Consider the following 22,598-nt stretch of genomic DNA (forward strand, 5'->3'; position numbering starts at 1 on the left):
CTATGAGAGAGTCACATTCACAGCCTGGATGACAATCTTGACAATAGCTTTTCAGATTTTATTTTTTATTCACCCAGAACACATTGACCCCTGACCCACAATACAATGTAATTACAATTCACAAGTCACCCAGAACACAATCAATTCTATGTATATTTACGCGATCTAATCCAATAAACCTTTATCATTGATAATATTGGTCGTGAAAGCCTACGTGTTAAAGTCGATTTGTTTAACCAGGTGAGAACTCAAGAGACCAGGATGCGTCTCGGTTGCAAGAGTGATGATAAGGATGCTGGTTCTGCTGCTGATGATGATTCTGTTATTGCTGATAATGATTCTATCATTATTGATGCTGCTGGTTCTACTGTGATGCTGATGATGATTATGATGGAGCTACTCCTGTTGATGCTGTTGCTCCTGTTACTAATTCTGCTGCTAATGCGTCTGCTGATGATCGAGTCGAGTTGAATTTAAAATTAACGAGGCGAGAACTCACGAGACCAGGATGAGTCGCATTGACAAGAGTGACCTGGGTCACAAAAATGAAAAAAGCAAAACAAGCCAACCCCATGCCAGCAATGAAGCAAATAGAAATGTCACCCACAGCCCAGAGCACAATGCGATTAACGTTCACATATGTACACAACTGGTACGATATAATCAATGCGTCTCAAAAAATCTACGTGTTGCTAGACACCCTGAGACTCGAGGTTGGGTTCACACCGGATTGGTGTCTCACGTTAAGGAGGGACGCCGTTGTGGCTTAGATATGTTAACTCCCTCGCCTGGTATGCAGGAGGTCATTGGTTGGATTCCAACCCTGACAGTTGCTGGAAATTTGGAGTTTGTGTTGTCTCTATCCCTGTAATAACACAGTGTCTTTGTGTCATTGATGCGTGTTGAGACAATATTAGTCGTGTTGTAGTGTAAGGTAGATCTTCACTCAGGCGCTTAAATACTTTAACCCACTTCAAAGTCAAAGCAGATAATTAAAATAATAATAAAAACAAACCTTTATTATGAATGGTGGCGAAAAACCTCCTCCCACTACTAGGTGTGGCTTATCTCTGTCTATGCCCTGTAAAATAAAACTCCTTTGGGGTGGGTGGAGGAGTCACTTGACCCGTTTTTATAACAATGTTATAGTCCAGCGACGCTCAGCATACACCACAAGTAGCCCCCCCCCCCCTAGTGATGCCATCCCATTCCCACCCCGGGTTTATCGCCCAACAAGCGAGCGACCGCGAGGGGACGGCGCGCGTCACCCCGTAGCGTCACGTGACGCGTGTTCCCAGCACGCCCGCGGTGGAGCTCCGCCCTCTCGGCGTTGAGCGCCACGTGGCGCGCGGTGCGAGGGACGATGGCGTCAAAGAGAAGCTTGGCTCCCCCCGCCCTCCCCCACCAGTGCGCTAAACACTGCACCACCGCTTCACCCCACACTACGCACATGCCCTTCTATACACTAAAGACAAAGATACCCCGTGTAGCCTTAACAGACTGTTGGGGCAAGTGCTGTTTGCTAGTAGCACCTATGAAGGCCGGCACTGTGGCACACGAGGGGGTCGGTGACCAGCACCACGCCCGACCCGCCTTTGTCTCCCCAGTGGCGATGTTTGCACATCGCAGCAGGTACTCATTTGAGGCTCAGTCGACCTAGGGGAGAACCTGGACCGATACTCGTCACTGGTCTTGGTGAACCGGTCATGGGCCTCCCCTAGGTCGACTCAGCCTGAAAAAAGAGTTCCTGGTACGGTGTGTAAACATCACCACTGGGGAGACAAAGGCGGCCGGGCGTGGTGTTGGCCACCCACCCCCGAGTGTGCTGTGCCGGCCTTCATAGGGGCTGTCCATAAATGACGTCACGCGATTTTTGACCCTTCCCCCCCTTCGTCACACGGCGTCACAAAAGTCAGACCCCCCCTCAAATATGATGTCACAAAGCTCTGCCCCCCCCCCCCAAAAAAAAAACCATGTGTCAAATCGCTTTAAGCTATTGTCATTGTAGTGCGTATTTAATGTGGCGCTGCACTCTGATGTTGTAGGCGAAAACATTTTTTTAAAAGTCTATTTAACTAAGTAGAACGTGTTGTCAATATTTATTTAAGTTGCGCATTTTGACGTGACGTCACATTTCTCAACCCCCCCCCCCATCGTCACAAATGTCTGCCCCCCTCCCCTAGGTGCGTGACGTCATTTATGGACGGCCCCATAAGTGCTCGCTAACAGCACTTGCCCCAACAGCCTGTGAAGGCTACACGGTGGATCTGTGTCTTTGTGTTCGCGAGTCTGTGCGTTGTGCCCGTTTCTCTGCGCTGCTCACACTCCGTGCTCTCAGCACGCACGACTCAGATCCAGAATCCTCACTGAGCTACCATCACCATACACACTCAGTGCGGGGTAGACCGGTTGACTAAACGAGTGGTGGATGGAGTGCAGCAGCTCCATGGAGTCGGCGCGGTAAAACGACAGCAGCCCCGCCTCCCAGTGCAGGTGACACCCGACTCTCCGGGGAGGATCCCTCACCAGCGCTGAGGTCGCTACACCACCATGAATCACGTAGCAGCTGTCGTTATCTTTACGTAAAACCCAGGATGAGTCGTTCTCTCCCAGCCAGCACTCGTCACCACGCCCTTTCCGTGAGATCGTCCCGTACGCGACTCCAACCTCACAGCCCCGCGCCACACCCCCCACGTCCACCTCCCAGTAGTGCTGACCCGACGAGAAGCTCTTGGAGCACAGGGCTTGGTAGTAGCCATTAAAGCGGTGTGGGTGATCAGGGCGACCCTGGGAGACAGCAGTCCACGTCACCGTCCTGAGGTCCGAGGAAATCTGGAGGGTGTTCTGGGCCGAGTTTGGGTCCAGAGTCGGTGAGCGTCCGTCTGCAGTAACGATAATCACAGTAGCCGTGTAACAACAGCACCACTATAACAACAGCACTCGTGCACTAACACGCAAGTACACTACAGTAGAGCAATTCATAATGAGATTTGTTATACAACGTTGTAATGCATCCGAAACGTCGTGATTGAGAATTGAGTTATTTTCATTTATTATTATTTTTATTTTTTTATTTTTACCTACGTGACTTTATTGAAACAACCTAAGAGTATGAATCCTTGCAGTCACGAAAGCTTCAAATCTAGAATTAATTGTAAAGTTAAATCAATGAAGTTCTAATAATAAAAAATAAAACATTCCAATAAGAAAGTAATAGGACTTTTCAAAAATCGCAGCAGTTGCTATTTGCTAATCGCATTGTTTCAAATTGCGACTTCGATTTGAAATCTATTCATCGTTCAGCCCCACTGTGCGGTAGTGCACGTGGGAGGCAGTGGATCACAGCAGCAGCGGCAGCGTGGATATCAACACCGCGGCAGCGTCTCTGTGTGTGTACAACAAACACAAACATCTCCCGTGTGTCACCTTTCACAGGCTGTAGGGGCAAGTGGTGTTGGTGAGCACATGTGAAGGCCTGCACAGCACACGAGGTGTGTGTGTGTGATAGTGTAGTGATGTACACTCGTGTGTGTGTGATAGTGTAGTGATGTACACTCGTGTGTGTGTGATAGTGTAGTGATGTACACTCGTGTGTGTGTGTGTGTGATAGTGTAGTGATGTACACTCGTGTGTGTGTGTGATAGTGTAGTGATGTACACTCGTGTGTGTGTGTGTGATAGTGTAGTGATGTACACTCGTGTGTGTGTGTGATAGTGTAGTGATGTACACTCGTGTGTGTGTGTGTGTGTGATAGTGTAGTGATGTACACTCGTGTGTGTGTGTGTGATAGTGTAGTGATGTACACTCGTGTGTGTGTGATAGTGTAGTGATGTACACTCGTGTGTGTGTGTGATAGTGTAGTGATGTACACTCGTGTGTGTGTGTGTGATAGTGTAGTGATGTACACTCGTGTGTGTGTGTGTGATAGTGTAGTGATGTACACTCGTGTGTGTGTGTGTGATAGTGTAGTGATGTACACTCGTGTGTGTGTGTGATAGTGTAGTGATGTACACTCGTGTGTGTGTGTGATAGTGTAGTGATGTACACTCGTGTGTGTGTGTGATAGTGTAGTGATGTACACTCGTGTGTGTGTGTGATAGTGTAGTGATGTACACTCGTGTGTGTGTGTGATAGTGTAGTGATGTACACTCGTGTGTGTGTGTGATAGTGTAGTGATGCACACTCGTGTGTGTGTGAGATAGTGTAGTGATGTACACTCGTGTGTGTGTGTGATAGTGTAGTGATGTACACTCGTGTGTGTGTGTGATAGTGTAGTGATGCACACTCGTGTGTGTGTGATAGTGTAGTGATGTACACTCGTGTGTGTGTGTGATAGTGTAGTGATGTACACTCGTGTGTGTGTGTGTGATAGTGTAGTGATGCACACTCGTGTGTGTGTGTGATAGTGTAGTGATGTACACTCGTGTGTGTGTGTGATAGTGTAGTGATGTACACTCGTGTGTGTGTGTGATAGTGTAGTGATGCACACTCGTGTGTGTGTGATAGTGTAGTGATGTACACTCGTGTGTGTGTGTGATAGTGTAGTGATGCACACTCGTGTGTGTGTGATAGTGTAGTGATGTACACTCGTGTGTGTGTGTGATAGTGTAGTGATGTACACTCGTGTGTGTGTGTGATAGTGTAGTGATGTACACTCGTGTGTGTGTGATAGTGTAGTGATGTACACTCGTGTGTGTGTCATAGTGTAGTGATGTACACTCGTGTGTGTGTGAGATAGTGTAGTGATGTACACTCGTGTGTGTGTGATAGTGTAGTGATGTACACTCGTGTGTGTGTGTGTGTGTGATAGTGTAATGATGCACACTCGTGTGTGTGTGATAGTGTAGTGATGTACACTCGTGTGTGTGTGTGTGATAGTGTAGTGATGTACACTCGTGTGTGTGTGAGATAGTGTAGTGATGTACACTCGTGTGTGTGTGATAGTGTAGTGATGTACACTCGTGTGTGTGTGATAGTGTAGTGATGTACACTCGTGTGTGTGTGATAGTGTAGTGATGTACACTCGTGTGTGTGATAGTGTAGTGATGTACACTCGTGTGTGTGATAGTGTAGTGATGTACACTCGTGTGTGTGTGTGATAGTGCAGTGATGTACACTCGTGTGTGTGTGTGTGATAGTGCAGTGATGTACACTCGTGTGTGTGATAGTTTAGTGATGTACACTCGTGTGTGTGATAGTGTAGTGATGTACACTCGTGTGTGTGATAGTGTAGTGATGTACACGCGTGTGTGTGAGATAGTGTAGTGATGTACACGCGTGTGTGTGATAGTGTAGTGATGTACACTCGTGTGTGTGATAGTGTAGTGATGTACACTCGTGTGTGTGATAGTGTAGTGATGTACACTCGTGTGTGTGTGTGTGTGTGATAGTGTAGTGATGTACACTCGTGTGTGTGTGTGATAGTGCAGTGATGTACACTCGTGTGTGTGTGTGATAGTGCAGTAATGTACACCCGTGTGTGTGTGTGTGTGATAGTGGAGTGATGTGCACTCGTGTGTGTGAGATAGTGTAGTGATGTACACTCCTGTGTGTGTGATAGTGTAGTGATGTACACTCCTGTGTGTGATAGTGTAGTGATGTACACTCGTGTGTGTGATAGTGTAGTAATGTACACTCGTGTGTGTGTGTGATAGTGTAGTGATGTACACTCGTGTGTGTGTGTGTGAGGGTAGTGATGTACACTCGTGTGTGTGTGTGATAGTGTAGTGATGTACACTCGTGTGTGTGTGTGTGAGGGTAGTGATGTACACTCGTGTGTGTGTGTGTGTGTGAGGGTAGTGATGTACACTCGTGTGTGTGATAGTTTAGTGATGTACACTCGTGTGTGTGTGATAGTGTAGTGATGTACACTCGTGTGTGTGTGATAGTGTAGTGATGTACACTCGTGTGTGTGATAGTGTAGTGATGTCCACTCGTGTGTGTGATAGTGTAGTGATGTCCACTCGTGTGTGTGATAGTGTAGTGATGTCCACTCGTGTGTGTGATAGTGTAGTGATGTCCACTCGTGTGTGTGATAGTGTAGTGATGTACACTCGTGTGTGTGATAGTGTAGTGATGTACACTCGTGTGTGTGATAGTGTAGTGATGTACACTCGTGTGTGTGATAGTGTAGTGATGTACACTCGTGTGTGTGATAGTGTAGTGATGTACACTCGTGTGTGTGTTAGTGTAGTGATGTACACTCGTGTGTGTGTGTGATAGTGTAGTGATGTACACTCGTGTGTGTGAGATAGTGTAGTGATGTACACTCGTGTGTGTGTGTGATAGTGTAGTGATGTACACTCGTGTGTGTGTGTGATAGTGTAGTGATGTACACTCGTGTGTGAGATAGTGTAGTGATGTACACTCGTGTGTGTGTGTGATAGTGTAGTGATGTACACTCGTGTGTGAGATAGTGTAATAATGTACACTCGTGTGTGTGTGTGATAGTGTAGTGATGTACACTCGTGTGTGTGTGTGTGATAGTGTAGTGATGTACACTCGTGTGTGTGTGTGTGTGATAGTGTAGTGATGTACACTCGTGTGTGTGTGTGTGTGATAGTGTAGTGATGTACACTCGTGTGTGTGTGTGATAGTGTAGTGATGTACACTCGTGTTTGTGTGTGTGATAGTGTAGTGATGTACACTCGTGTGTGTGTGTGTGATAGTGTAGTGATGTACACTCGTGTGTGTGTGTGTGTGATAGTGTAGTGATGTACACTCGTGTGTGTGTGATAGTGTAGTGATGTACACTCGTGTGTGTGTGATAGTGTAGTGATGTACACCCGTGTGTGTGTGATAGTGTAGTGATGTACACTCGTGTGTGTGTGATAGTGTAGTGATGTACACTCGTGTGTGTGTGTGTGATAGTGTAGTGATGTACACTCGTGTGTGTGTGTGATAGTGTAGTGATGTACACTCGTGTGTGTGTGATAGTGTAGTGATGTACACTCGTGTGTGTGTGATAGTGTAGTGATGTACACTCGTGTGTGTGTGATAGTGTAGTGATGCACACTCGTGTGTGTGTGTGATAGTGCAGTGATGTACACTCGTGTGTGTGTGTGTGTGAGATAGTGCAGTGATGTACACTCGTGTGTGTGTGTGTGATAGTGCAGTGATGTACACCCGTGTGTGTGTGTGTGATAGTGTAGTGATGTACACTCGTGTGTGTGTGATAGTGTAGTGATGTACACTCGTGTGTGTGATAGTGTAGTGATGTACACTCGTGTGTGTGTGTGATAGTGCAGTGATGTACACTCGTGTGTGTGTGATAGTGTAGTGATGTGCACTCGTGTGTGTGTGATAGTTTAGTGATGTACACTCGTGTGTGTGTGTGAGATAGTGTAGTGATGTACACTCCTGTGTGTGTGATAGTGTAGTGATGTACACTCCTGTGTGTGATAGTGTAGTGATGTACACTCGTGTGTGTGATAGTGTAGTAATGTACACTCGTGTGTGTGATAGTGTAGTGATGTACACGTGTGTGTGTGTGAGATAGTGTAGTGATGTACACTGTGTGTGTGATAGTTTAGTGATATACACTCGTTTGTGTGTGATAGTTTAGTGATGTACACTCGTGTGTGTGTGTGTGATAGTGTAGTGATGCACACTGTGTGTGTGATAGTGTAGTGATGTACATTCGTGTGTGTGATAGTGTAGTGATGTCCACTCGTGTGTGTGTGTGTGTGATAGTGTAGTGATGTACACTCGTGTGTGTGTGTGAGGGTAGTGATGTACACTCGTGTGTGTGTGATAGTTTAGTGATGTACACTCGTGTGTGTGTGATAGTGTAGTGATGTACACTCGTGTGTGTGATAGTGTAGTGATGTCCACTCGTGTGTGTGATAGTGCAGTGATGTACACTGTGTGTGATAGTGTAGTGATGTCCACTCGTGTGTGTGATAGTGTAGTGATGTACACTCGTGTGTGTGATAGTGTAGTGATGTACACTCGTGTGTGATAGTGTAGTGATGTACACTCGTGTGTGTGATAGTGTAGTGATGTACACTCGTGTGTGTGATAGTGTAGTGATGTACACTCGTGTGTGTGATAGTGTAGTGATGTACACTCGTGTGTGTGATAGTGTAGTGATGTACACTCGTGTGTGTGTGTGATAGTGTAATAATGTACACTCGTGTATGTGTGTGATAGTGTAGTGATGTACACTCGTGTGTGTGTGTGATAGTGTAGTGATGTACACTCGTGTGTGTGTGATAGTGTAGTGATGTACACTCGTGTGTGTGTGTGTGTGTATGATAGTGTCGTGAGCGGGATTCACACTCGGGACACCAGGTTCGTAGCGCAGCGCACTAACCACTCCACTACCGCTACGCAACATACATGTACAAGCCAAAGTACATGCACAATAACAGACGCTCACGTGGCAAGAGTTCGTGGAACTCACACATGAACGCCAGCAGGTTGACCACAGCTCCCTGCAGTGCGCTGATCGAGGCGATGTCTTCTTCACTGGGAGATGAGGGTCGAGATCCCTTCTGAGCGTCTCTCCTGTGAGACCAGAACCAGCAGTGACTCACACAGCCCGTGTCTTACACAACACCAACACACACAGCATCATCACACAGCATCATCACTCACAGCATCATCACTCACAGCAGCATCACGCAGCCAGTGTCTTACCCAGCATCATCTTATGAAAAATAAGAATAGGTTCAGCCCTTTCTGGCAATAAACTAGATGCTCTGATGTTCAAACCCCAAATAGATATATTTTGTAAGGAATCAAATCAAAACAAACATCTCTGATAATTTTTTTGATGCAATGTCTTTGAAACTGATTAGCCTAGAACAGAGACAGCCTTCTTTATGGCCTAGTCTCACCAGTGTCAGATCAGAGAATGCCAAAAGCGAACAGTGAGCATGTTTGTTTGCAGGTTCGCGTGGTTTAATGCAGGCTTGAGTCCTTGCCAAAGGTATCTATTGCTGTTTGAACATCTTAACACCTGTTTTATTGCCAGAAAGGGTAAAACCTATTCTTATTTTTCATACTATTGTAGTGACATAGAATCGGTCACATAGCATACAGCTGACTGCTGGCAGGGAAGGCGATCTGCAGCTTACAGCAGCCCTGACTGACAGCACGTCACGTGATAGATCAGAGATGGATGTAGGGGAAGGGTCACGAAAGGGACACATCGAGAACCTGCTAGTAGGTTCCAGAAGGGGGGCGTGGCCGGGGCGGAGCCAGGCCACGCTGAGAGTATAAAGGGGACCCGGGAGGGGACCTCGGGGCTGTCGTGTGGATTGGGATCCTGTCGTGCTGCTGCTGGAGTCTTCATCTTCGTCTCCACCATCTCAGTGTCGCCAGTCAGGCAGTCTACTAGCTGTCCTGACTGGGAATCATAGTTACCATGTGTGAACTGTTAAGGCCGTTTAATAAATAGAGTGCCTCCTACTCTTAGTTTCTCTGAGTCGGTCACTACACTATGATACAGGCAAAAAGGTCCCATAATACAGTATCATTTCACACAGCATTATACCACACATCATCATCATGCACAACATCACACAGCATCAACATACATCATCACTCACAGGATCCTACCACACATCATCATTACACACATTATCATCATCACGCAGCCCATGTCCCATGCACGGCGTCACCCCATGTGTGCGACTTCATGAGTCCATACCGGTTTGTCTCCTTTAGGTGAACCTGCAGGAGTCAGACACAGAGGGTGTGAGTCAGTTCACCTCCAGCTACGTTAACCACACGGTGATTGGTAGACGCGATGAGCTGGGCTGTGCTCAGCCATTCGCATATCCCAGTGTTGTTGGTTGTAAACAAGATGAAGCCATCGACTCGTTTGGACTCGATGGTTTTCATCAGTAAGGTGTGGCCTCTCAAACCGTTGGCACTCAGTACCCATTGTCACAGGAAGAGGCGTCCGTAGCACTCAATGTCGATTCGCAGTGATTGTGAACCAACATTCAAAATAAGTACGCACTGTGAGGGTGAATTACACCCAGAGAATCGCATTAACAGAGTTTATAGTTTAACAGGATGAACATATTTTGAAGCAGGCAATCTCTGCATTGGACTCATCAGCAGTCAGTGCTGAAAAAAAGCCCCCTGGATTTCCTGAAGTTGAAAGCACTTATATTTTCAGCATGACTGATGGTTGGTCTACATTTTCTAGATTTGAAGCTTTCGTGACTGCAAGGATTCATATTCTTAGGTTTTTTCGGTAAAGTCACGTAGGTAAAAATTTTAAATTAATAAAAGTAAAATAAAAATAAAATAAAAATCACGACGTTTCGGAGGCAACACAAGCTTCTGTCTTCAGGTGGAACCGTCACAGCACGATAGCTGTATCAAGTGAGAAGCTCTCACTTGATACAGCTTTCGTGCTGTGACGGTTTCACCTGAAGACGGAAGCTTGGGTTGGTCTACATTTGGCTACATTAATAATTAAAATGTAGTGTGAAGAAGTCTCAATCTGTTGTACATTACAAGACCATGCGGTTACAATTTTAAATGCCAACATCTAAATACATTACCAACCGATTAACTCTAGGGATTTGCGTGTTAATCGTTTATTTATGAATTGGAATTTCAACAGTAATTGTTATTTTTATCAGAATATACAAATCCACGTCAGTGGACTTGATTCCTCATTTAATTTCAGAATGCATGGGCTCTCCATTGTATTGGCAATGCAAGGTGCTTTATCCTTGCGTTGAGTTGCATCGCATGTGCCATGTTTAAAAAACGCAACGAATATACGCGAACTGGGGCACTTGCCCTGGCTCCGTGAGCGCTCTACCTGCAGGAACGTGAGCGAGTCCCTCTCCTCCTGCAGAGCGCGCAGGCGCGTGGCTGCTGCCTGGAGGTCACTAATCTCGCGCTCGTAATGAGCGATGTTCTCCTTGATCTGGGACAGCAGTTCACGCCCCTTCACGTCCACGCGATCCAGAGCTGCCCTCTCGTCTTCATCCAGCGTCGCCCTCATACGGGTGAACTCGCCTGAGATGCGAGCCTTGGTCTGGACCATGGAATCCTGCAAAGGGGCATGCGATAGATTCTATCAATTCATATACCATGCTATGAAGACCAAAGTCACATTGTTTTCTGGATATTTCAAACCTAGATTTCCCTGCCTCGACATTGTCGTTGAGCTCCCACTTAACAGGTCAATAACTTTAAGTATCTAGGTGTTATCTTGTCCTTCACATTGATAATCTGGCCAGTAATTATATAGTCCAAGCCACCATCCTCCCCATCTTTGACGCCTGTGTAATCATCGACCGCCTAGCCTCTCGTTCCATTATACCACCTGGCCGCCCACTTTGACCTTGATGCCTCCATATCAATGCATGATTACATCCTCTGTATCGCCTCTAATTTGTCCCCCTGGATACCTTCATCCTTAAGTTCTTTTGAACAAAACTGACAAATACGTGTAAAGAAAGTACAGGGGACTAGCAGTCACAGGGGGTAATGACAGGGGAATTTGCAAAGGAAGAGACTAGGGGCCACAAGGGTTATTGACAGGTTAATTGGCATAGTGGGTACAGTGGGTAATGGCAGGGGAATTAGCATGGGAAGAGACTAGGGGCCATTCGTAGGAAGTCAGATACGAATATAACCATCCAGGCCTTGGTGAGGGAATTGGTAGAGATTCCGCCAGGCATGCAAATGTTGGTCCCCTTGCGTTACCGCAAATGATTACATTTGGTCGACCTCGATGTGAGATTCCTCCTTACACCGTCCACAGCGACCCGTGGGCTTACACTGGTGGGCACACAGACGATCCTGCGGATGAGCCAGGAGCCATTTCTGCACGTGTTAAATGTGACGGCTGTGGTCCAGGTGGGTACTGTATTGGCTCACGCGATGGCTGTGTGTTGCGAGGCGGTTGACTCGGCGGCGGTGGATATTGTGGGTGCAGTGGAGGAAAGGGCCAAGTCGAATGCGAAATGGGCTGAAACACTGTGCAACTAAAATCCGGATTTGTCTGAGGCGCAATGGGGCAAATTGTGGTCGTTGCTACTGCAATTTTCGGACGTTTCTAGTAAGGGCAAGTTTGACATTGGACGTACTTCGCTGCTGCAGCACCATATTGATACGGGTGACGCAGCTCCTATACGCCCGAACTCATACCGTTTGAGTCCTGTAGAAAAGGAGCATGTACAACAGGCGGTGGATTAAATGTTGGCAGCTGATATAATTTCACTGTCAACCAGCCCTTGGGGAGCCCCTGTAGTGCTGGTGAAAAAAATCGGATGAGAGTCTAAGGTTCTGCGTTGATTTTAGGAAACTAAACAAGATCTTGGTGGCAGATGCATATCTGCTTTAGCGTATGGACGATTCTCTGGATGTGTTATCAGGTGCTCGTTTTTTTTTTACATTGGATTTATTGTCGGCAAATACTCCTGAACGAGTCATCTAAACTTAACACTGCATTTCGAACGCCTCACGGACTGTATCAATTCAATTGTTTTCCCATGGGATTGCATTCGGTGCCTGCCACATTCCAGAGGCTTATGGAGTTGGTTCTAGCAGGATTACAATGGGACTCGTGCCTCATTTATTTGGACGATGTTATTGTGTTTCGATTTAAAGCTTTCGTGACTGCAGGGATTCACCTTCTTGGTTCTTTCGGTAAAGTCACGTAGAAGGGAAATAATACAATAATAATAATAATAAAACATAATAAAATACAATTCTCACGACGTTTCGGTCACAACGCAAGCAGCCGTCCTCAGGTGAAGAACAGGTCTGTCGGAAAGACAGCGTCATTCAGAATTGTATTTTATGTTTTATTGTTATTATTTTATTATTTCCCTTCTACATGACTTTACCGAAAGAACCAAGAAGAAGGTTATTGTGTTTGGTCACACGTTCGAGGAACATTTGCAACGGTTGCGAGTGGTGTTATCCAGGGTACATTCAGCTAATCTGAAATTGAATCCAGCTAAATATCATTTATTACAAACCTCGGTCCGATATTTGGACGACATTGTGAGTGCTTCCGGGATAGCTATGGACCTCGACCAAACAGCGTGCATACGAGATTGGCCGACCCCCAAGTCTGTGGGTGAAGTGCACAGTTTTGTCGGGTTTGCATCCTATTACCGATGGGTTGTTCCATGGGTTGCGACGGTTGCAAAACCCTTGCATGCTTTAACTGCTAAAGAACAGAAGTTCAAATGGGGGGAGGAGGAGGCAGCGTTTGTTATGCTACGCGATCGCCTCTCCAACGTGCCTCCCTTGGCTTATCCTGATTTCTCCCTGCCCTTTATCTTAGATATGGAGGCCAGTGACCTAGGTATAGAGGCTGTCCTGTCTCAGATGAAGGGCGGGGTTGAAAGGGTCATTGCATATGGTAGTCGCGTCCTGTCGCCGACTGAGCAGCGGTATTGTGTTACCCGCCGGGAACTTCTGGCAATGGTCTGCTTCATTCATCAGTACAAGCCTTACCTATATGGCAGGGATTTCGTGGGCTGCACGGACCATGCGGCCCTGCAGCACTCCCTGCAAGTAGACTAGCCATCCGGCCAACTTTCACACTGGCTAGAAACACTAGAGGAATACTCCTTCCAGGTAATCTATCAGAAGGGCATAAGACACTGTAACACAGATGCATTGTCTCGGTTGCCTCATGCAGAACTGTACATGTGTGCGTCGGGAGCTGGGCGGTGTAAACCACACGCAACTGGGTTGCCAATGGTCGTAGCTTCACTGAGTGATGCAGAACCAGCCGGGATAATTATACATAGAGACAGCACTTTGGGGCCCATGCATGCAGAATGGGGGCAGCTGCAGGTGGATGATGGTTCATTGTTTGCTTTCCGGCGTCGCGCAGAAAAAGAAACATTATACTACTGCCTTTGTGGGAGTCTCGCGGGTTGTTCTCCATGAGGGACTGTTAATGTGATGGGATGAGGTTTCACACCATCGTTGCCTAGTGGTCCCCACTTCCCTGCGGGGTAAGCTGATGTTAGCGATGCATGAAACTAAGCTGCTTGCACCTCGGGCATCGGAAAATGCTGTTGACATTGCAACGGGACTTTTACTGGCCTGGAATGTCGACCGATGATCATCACCTGGTCGCAGGTTGCACGGAGTGCATGCGCTGAAAGCCCCCAATGCAAAGGTATCAGCCCCTGTTGCAGTCCATCACAGTGTCCCGAATCGATGAATTGGTTGAGCTCAACATCCTGGGCCTCTTTCCATGTTCACAAAAGGGGAACAGGTTTCTCCTGGTGGAGGTAAAATATTTTACTCGGTGGCCAATGGCTTGGCCATTGCTGGACCAAACAGCTGCATCCACTGTGGATGCATTCCTACAAGGCCACGTGTTTTATAATGGTGCCCCAGAGCAGCTTCTCACTGACCAGGGTCAAAATTTATCATCTAAAGTGCTGCGCGAAGTGTGCGACGTATTCGGTACAAAAAAAAAAGAAAATCGCCATACCATCCTCAAACGAATGGGATGGTAAAATGCTTGAATAGGACCATAATAAATGTGCTCTGTCAATCGGTTAATGAGGCACAGACGGACCGGGGCTTGCATGTCCCGGGGGAAATGTCGGCATACAGAATGGCCCAACACGCCTCTATGGGAATCTCCCCTTTTTTTCTAATGTACGGATGGGAAAATGAACCCCCCATAGAGGCTCAACTTGGTATGACCTCAGAGATAAAGCAGTCGTCCGTACCCGTGCCACTAAAGGATACACTCGGGCGTGTGTCGTAAGTGCACGTGGCAGCAAGAGAAAATACTGCCATGGCGCAAGCCGCTAACAAAAGGAACATGGAGCGGTGTGAGCACGTGCTTCCATGGGCAGTCGGGAACAGGGCGTGGTTTCATTGCCCGCAGGTGCTGCTGCGTACGTCCCCCAAGTTACACCGGCCATGCCGTGGACCGGTGGAGATTATAGAGGTGAAATAGCCGCAGTGCGGATCAGGGGCCGAGAGCCATCGAGAAGATTCAAGAGAAGGGGCATGGCCAAGGGTCAAGGGATGGCCACGCTGAGGATTAAAGGGGTCAAGAGGAGAGGCTCGATGCTTCTGTTGGAGTCGGGTTCTTTGTCTGCCAAGTGTACGTGTCTTCAATAAAAAAAATAATCACAAGAGCAGTGTCTCCTGGAGTCGTTACATATGTAAGGACCTCCTAACTCTGCAAATTCCCAGTCGCAGCTTCAAAAGTATCTGCCTATTCATAAAAAATATATATTATTAAAACTTGGTTTGGTGATGTGTCCTTCCATGCTGCTACTACTACCTCACGTTACTGGAATGTCCTTGCCTCTCAGCCTAGGCTTGGCTTCCTCCGCACTCCAAAATTATTACAGAGCTGCGTGATGAGTGAGATATGAACCAGTTCTGGATTTTACCTTCAGCAACCCGCACTGACCTGCACAAATAAATGTGGCCAACTAGCCTCAATGATCAACACGATGTGGGGAAGCCTTCGTCCAGAAGTGTATTGGTGAGGATCTGTAAATTATTTACAAATAGAAAAGCACACAAGTCGTCTTCCTCATAGATTGTCTCTCCACTTCAACAATAAAAAGTATTCTGTCCACAATCTATTGGCCCTGGTGCCTTTTGGGATTATATTATTCTAGCATAACTGTATTCATTCAGTGCAAGCAAACTCTGGACCGGTTTTGGCATGCAGTGTATCATGGAGCAGAGTCAGGCTCGCTTCAATTAACGCAGGTGAACTGCTAGGTGTTATAGACAAGGATATGGATCTTAGTCAGACGAAATATTATTTGATGCATAAACAAGTCCAGCGTTTCCTCTACAGAATCAATACTGCTAAAATGATGCACTCCCAGAAGACTAGAGCCGATGTGATGTTTATTAATGTATGTATTAGGTGGAGAGACAGATGTGTTAGGAAATTATTATGTCTGTTTATTTTATTGTTATATTCTCTGCAACGAGTCTAATTATTATGTTGGTGTTGTGTATTACATAATTTGGCATCTAACTAGGACCCATATCATGACAAAAGAGTCTTTACCTATACACATAGGGTAGTACATCAGCCTTACCTCAAGCAAGCCTAACTGATACCGAGACACTGGATGTGGAAATTAGTCCAGAGTTTGCTTTTACCGAATCAATACTTTTGAAACGATGCACTCCCACATTGTGGAGCTGATAGGATGTGTAAATTTTTTCTCATGATTGTTATAGAGGCAGATATATGATGGAGACTTTTATCTGCTTATATGTTTTTGTTACGAATACTCTCCACGTTTCGTTCGTAAATTTTGAATATCACCAGCTGATCTGATGCCTTGCATTACACAATGGATACTTCTGCATGCGAAAACACAAACAGGCTCATAGCAATATCGTTGAAGACATATCAAAAGTAGATACATTTACGTAATTATTCTTATCAATAAAATGTACGGCACTAATATTCAATCACTTTAACATCACTTCGTGAAAAGTAAATAAAAAATGTTTGAAATATTCAAACTCTATTTTATGTCTGCTTGAGAGTTGAGTGCGTCTCGTGAGAGCTAATTTTTTTCCAGCATTTCCTGTATTCTCTTGAAGTCGCGTGTTTATTCTAGACTTTAACAGCTGAGTTCTTGTCATTTCATCTTCTTAACTCGTTTAATTTCTAGTTTCTAATTCAATGCTGTCGTTTCTCCATACTGTGCTATTTTATCTCACTCATTGCAAGTCATTCGAGTTAACCTGCGAAGTGCTGTGCAGTCTCACAAGATATGAACTTCTTTTTACACTTATAAACGTTTAATGTTTTTTCTCATTTATATTTCAAGCATCCATAGCCATAATAATGCAATATCCTGCACAGTTATTACACACTGACTCAAGACTATCAAAGTTTACTTGAATCTACGGAGTTGTCCTCACAAAGAGTCACAGACTCTACGCAGGGTGGAGGTAACAGGGTACCTGCACGGCCCTGCGAGTGGCCTTCATCCGTCCCACGTACGCCTCCGCCTTCTTCCTCTTCTCCTCCACCGCTCGCGTCTCCACTCCGACTTCATTCTGTAAGAGACGAAGCCACCAGAGGAGACTCAACTTCTTATGCAGCTCCCTCTCAGCCCCACTCCACACGGAGGCCTCCACAGTGATCGTTCTATAACTGCCCACCAGAAAAGAGTCCAAAGAATTCAGCTTGAAAGAAAAAAGAGCGTGGAGAGAGAATCATCCCACCCTGATGGTTTTGATGTAATGAGATGTTGTTGTAGTATAACTCTTATGGGTTCAGGTCATGGTATTGTTCGCTCCTGAGTGACTCCAACTCAACCCACGCAGGCCTCACCTTCCGTGTCCGATGCTCATCCTCCAGTGTGATAAACTTATGACCCGTGTGGTCTCCTGCGATGGTGCAATCCCTGCACACAAGGCTAAGGTCTTGCTTGCAGTAGAACTTGAGCTCCTCGTTGTGCCTCTTGCACTTGCGTTCTTCAGGGTTCACATCTGGTGAAACCAGGACGTGACCTTTAAACTTCATATTTCCCAGGTGAGGCACGAGGTGTTCCCTGCAGAAGGACGTCTCACACCTGAGGCAGGTCTTCACTGCGAGCGTCTTGCCTTTTGGGCAGTTGTCACAGAAAACAAAACCATCAGCAGCAGCAGCTATGGTCTCAGTCACTCGCAGCTGATCTATGAGGTTGGCGATCGTCACGTTCCTGGTCAGCTGGGGTCGTCGAGGGAAGGTCTTGCGGCACTGCGGGCAGCAGTAGGAGTCTGTCTCCTTCCAAGCGTCCTCCAGGCACTGGAGGCAGAACGAGTGGCCGCAGGTCAGCGTGGAGGGGCAGTCAAACGTGTCCAGGCAGATGGAGCAGGTCAACTCACGGTCCACGTTCTCAGCGGGAGCTGCGCTCGCCATGACCCGAGGATGCACCCAAAATAGTTCCTCACTGTGCCTCAGAGAATATATTTCAACAAAAATACTTTATGTTTATAATAACTTGAGATGTTGATTACCATTGACGAGGTGTGTTCTGTTCAGGAGACGCTGTGTGAGCAGCTCACACAGCGGAGACGAACGAGGAAATGAACCGACTTCACCTGCAGTGAAGTTATAAATACCTCGAGACACGCCCTGGAATGTTCCACACAGCGACTGGGCTCACCTGTGTAGACGTGGCGGTACAGTCACGCAATGTGTAATAGCTAAAACTGATTTTTGTGTTTAGTTTGTTGTCCTTCCCCTGCACTTCTAATATGCACTGTTGGCTACGTGCGATGTGGAAGAAGTTCAACATACATACATAGCTTTGACCGGTCTCAAGTGATATAATATTTGTACAAACAAAACCCAGCAGCAGCAGCCAGGGACGCAGCGATAATGGTTTGTCCCACAGGCTGATTGACCGGCTAGGTCAGGCTGTGTGTATTGCACAATGGAACCGCACCTTGTACAAACATTCTGATGGTAAAGGTGAACTTGTTTTTTCCCTTTCTGTGTTTTCAATCATTATTTTTTATTGCAAGGCCTGTTTGTTTAAGCTTCACAGTCTGTAATCGTCTTCCACCTTTATCAACTAATAGTTAACTACTGGCTTCATGCATCCTCTGTTCATCTGTCAATAATTGTTTCGTTTTTTTTATTCTGACTACACCGCATTATGCTGAGTGGACGGTAGTTGTATGTATGTTGAACTTCTTTTTCACCGTACGTAGTCAACCGTGCTAATCGAAGGTGTGTAGGTGAGTGTGTAGGTCAGTGAGTGATTTAGTGTGTGGGTGAGTGGTTGGGTGAGTGGGTGTGTGGGTATGTATGTTGGAACTTTTGTCGCAGCGTACGTAGCCACTTGTGCTAATCGAAGGTGCGGGTGGGTGGTGGTGGAGGATGAGTAAGTGGGGGGGGTTATTTGGTGAGAGGGGAGACAGATGAGCAGGAGGATGGCGTGAAGGGTGGACGAGCGGGCGGTGTGGGAGGGCTGGAGGAAGGGTGGCTGGGAGGGGCGTGCGGTTGAGTGGTTGGGTCACTGGGTGGGTGGCCTCACGCATTTCCACAGCGAACAGCCCCTGGCTCAACAAACATTGTGGTTCATTTAAGCTTCTTAACTATATGACTTTCACTGTACATTTTCCTATTATGCGTAAAAAAATCGAGGATTAAAATCTTAATAACCTAAAAAATATATATTCATCACCTATTGTTAATGTTAAGATTTGACATCCTGGAATCGCTGAGTTTGAACGATTTCTTTAAAACCTAATATTATTTTACCAGGTAAGGCCCACTGAGGTATGTAGCTCTTTTCAGAAGCGACCTGGCCACGATAGCTCAACGACGTGGCTTATTATGTGGACATTTTTTGCAGCCAAACACTATAAACGCATGTTTCTCTGTGTGGAGGGAAAAATTGGAGAACCCAGAGACAAATTCAAGCCACAACGGTGAGAGAGACAAGCAAACTCCAAGTGCATGTACAGGCGTCAGGGTAGGGATCGAACCGACGGCCTCCTGTAAACCAGGCGAGGTAGTTAACATCTTCCAGCCACGGCAGCGAGATGTAAAAAAAAAAATCACAGAGCAGCGACAACGAACAAGGAAACGAACCGACTTCACCTGCAGCTAAATTATAAACACCACGAGAGGCGCCCTGAAATGTTGCACGCGGCAGCCCGTACTCACCTGTGCAGACGTGGCGTCACATTCACACAGTGTCAGGGTTAAAGAGTCGCAATTGATATATTGAACATAAACCCCATGGTAAACCATGAAAACAGTGATGGTTTGTCCTACCGACTGGTTACACCCACTTGGGTGAGGCTGTGTTTTCCACTGTAAATCTTGTTGTGTATATACCCCCTTTTTATATTTTTTTAATATTCTTTTTTTTAAAAATTATTCTGCCAACATATATAATATCGTTGTTTTAATAGACACGCGGCAACATGGGAACAGACACGCCCCCACACTTCCACAGATGCGCATACCTCATCTCAAAAGACTAGAGGGCATGAAAGAGGGCAATAAAGGTAATAAAAACTCCCCTAATTTCACACAAGAGGAACAAGGGAGGGGGTAATGGCAGGCGGAGGGTCAGGAGGACATCCTTCCGTTAAAAAAAAAACCCTTTGATAAATACAAAACCAGGCCACGAAATATATAATTATATTCTTAACAAAGGAAACAACATTGACGATAAAAAGCACAGACGGGTTTTGAACCATGTTAGATAAACAAGTTACCAACTTAGCCATGAAGAGTAAGCAAACAGTATCTATCCTTACTCCAATTGGAAACCAGACTACAGTCTGCACCAGAGTCGCGATTCATCAATTGTTAATTAAATACGGACATTATTTACCTTAAATAATATCTACGCGGCCGGGCCGAAGCATCAAAGAATAATTATGGCTTGGGTCGCTCCAAAACAAAATTCCTAGCCGGGATATCAGAGTAAATAATCACAAGAAGTCAAATAATAAGTACGGAATTAAAGTAGAAGAGGAGCTAAGGGCGGAGAAGTCTCTCATAATTAACCGAACGCAACACGGCCGTCTTTGTTTTCCCGAAGAGGATCCCCACACCCACACACCAGGGGCCAGGAGATTGCCCCAATAAAAGGTTGGAACACATGCCTCTGAAGATAAATAAATAAGCGCATGCGCCGGGTGCTTCCACCGTGGAAACAACCGTCTTTGTCTCCCCGCAACACAGACAGCAAAAATTGCACACGCGAGCAAATAACATTTCCATGAGAGATCGGGTCACAATGAAACATCGTGAACACGGTTTCGGCATAACTTGGGCATAATGGAACCAAGCAGCAAATAAGTCGCATTTCAACTTCCAAACCAAAACAACTTAAGCTGTGTGAGACAAAAGATATGATCCCCGAGCAAGGGAGGGAATAATTAAGCTCGCTTAACCCGTAGGTTTTCGCGACAAATATTATTCAGTAACAAAAACATGGATTCGAATATTTTTTTAATATATAACTCGATGCGAACGCGAATCATCGGTCTGGTTAATGAATAACTTAGGTGGCGCCGTCACGAGGCCCCCCCCACCCCTTTTTCCAGAACGACACACAGCTGTGTCTTCAAAGCTAATAAACACACTGACGGACACGCACACGAACGCAGATGGTTCACCCCCACAGGAATGTTTTATGACAGCCTTTGAACAACTCGGGAAACTGAGTGGAATTTTCAGATATAAGCCAAGGAAAAATCCATCCAAAGATCGTCAGGGGCTCTGGGCCCCCTCTCGTCGCCAGGGCTTCGGCTCCACCACAGATCGTCCGGGCCACGGGCCCCACCAGAGATCTTCAGGGCTCTAGCCCACCTCCTCTCGTCACCGCCAACGAAGAAGTTTTCGTCATCCAGAATGACGAGGTTCGTGGGGTAGCGATGTGCAGCAACAAGCCGAGGTCTGCACCACCTGAGAAGAATCGCTACCCTGAGTCGCCGAGCTGCGAGTGAAGCCAACAAAGACGCCAACGTCCACCCTGCCACGAACGAAACATCGCTCCTCGTCAGAGTGACGACCAGCGATCAACCCGCAGGAAAGGCGGAGATCGCCAAGCGAGCAAAGCAGAGAGTGCGAAGCAGTGGAGAAAGCCTGGTCAAACGGCTGTGAGGAGGAGGACAGCGCTGTTGAATGCGCCGTGTGTCTAATACACACCCAGATCAACCAGCATCAACCAAAACCGACTCGTCATCCCGCAGTGGAGAAAGAGAGTCAAAGTCTTCCGAACGAGTGCCGCCGTCAGAGCTGCAGAGAGGCGCCATCGCGCCGTCAGCTACCGAGCGCCACCAAGCGCCGCCGCTCACCTCACAGCGGAGAAAGTCTCGGCTGCAACTCGCACAGACAGAGGAATCTCCTAACAGGGTTGTATCGTTTCCACACCCACAGGCTCACGGAAGCACAGAGAATATCTTGTCAAACCGGTTTCTTTGTCAGAGTCTCGCCGAAGAATTAATTAAAACAGAGCCAAATTCGCTCTCCCACACACACGCCCTCACCCACCATTGTATCAAACATTCCGTTAAGAGGATTTTATACTTGCCGATGAATCTATTGACATATACTTTCGCCTCTGGGATACAATAAGTGCTTTATTACCGCCATATGAAGTGTGTCATGCTTGTTTTCAAACTCGGCCAGTCGCCGATTGTGATCGATACAAAAACGAACTAATGAGATGCCTGGTGGAAAGGTAGAGGTTACGATTGTTAGAAGTGTTTTAGTCATCCATTTTCGTTAATTGCATAATCTTGCCCATGAATTATTGACGCATGTTTGACCTGCATGATAGAATGTCACATGCTTGTTAGAATAAAATTGTTATCACAGAAGCATATCGAGTGTTCCTTCCAAGTCCATGCAAAACTATCTTATTCTTGATAACTGTATCCTGTGATGAGATATGAACATGGAGACCTAAAATAACATAAAATACACTAAGATAATCGGTAAATGTTTAATCGATGATAATCGTGTTATCCTGATTGATATAACACTGGATAAACGAAGCTGAGCCTAATAATCATAACTGCACACATTAACATAATCGCAAGCATTCGCATAATTACTACGATTATCATAATTTATGCATATAATTACACGCATTATCATAATGTATGCATATTAATATACATGT

General features: G+C 46.2%; 1 protein-coding gene across 1 annotated transcript; it reads right to left on the reverse strand.

The window, feature by feature from the left end:
• Window positions 1-2,334: 2,334 nt before the first annotated feature.
• Window positions 2,335-17,893, reverse strand: LOC144947442 (E3 ubiquitin-protein ligase TRIM11-like). Its single transcript, XM_078876685.1, has 6 exons — window positions 17,291-17,893; window positions 16,918-17,013; window positions 10,790-11,023; window positions 9,656-9,678; window positions 8,405-8,508; window positions 2,335-2,882 (listed from the first exon to the last, which is right to left on the reverse strand). The coding sequence occupies exons 1-6, from the start codon at window positions 17,858-17,860 to the stop codon at window positions 2,335-2,337; spliced, it is 1,575 nt and encodes a 524-aa protein (XP_078732811.1). The 5' UTR covers window positions 17,861-17,893.
• Window positions 17,894-22,598: the final 4,705 nt, after the last annotated feature.

This window comes from Lampetra fluviatilis, chromosome 45, assembly GCF_964198595.1.
Source record: "Lampetra fluviatilis chromosome 45, kcLamFluv1.1, whole genome shotgun sequence".
In the NCBI taxonomy this organism is placed as follows: Eukaryota; Metazoa; Chordata; class Hyperoartia; order Petromyzontiformes; family Petromyzontidae; genus Lampetra; species Lampetra fluviatilis.

Excerpts from the sequence above, each read along its gene's own strand:
- LOC144947442 (XM_078876685.1), bottom strand. The coding sequence starts at position 17,860 with ATGGCGAGCGCAGCTCCCGCTGAGAACGTGGACCGTGAGTTGACCTGC. Across the intron at positions 17,014-17,290 it reads ATGAGCATCGGACACGGAAG|AATGAAGTCGGAGTGGAGAC; the intron begins GTGAGGCCTGCG and ends CGTCTCTTACAG. Across the intron at positions 11,024-16,917 it reads CCACTCGCAGGGCCGTGCAG|GATTCCATGGTCCAGACCAA; the intron begins GTACCCTGTTAC and ends GCCCCTTTGCAG.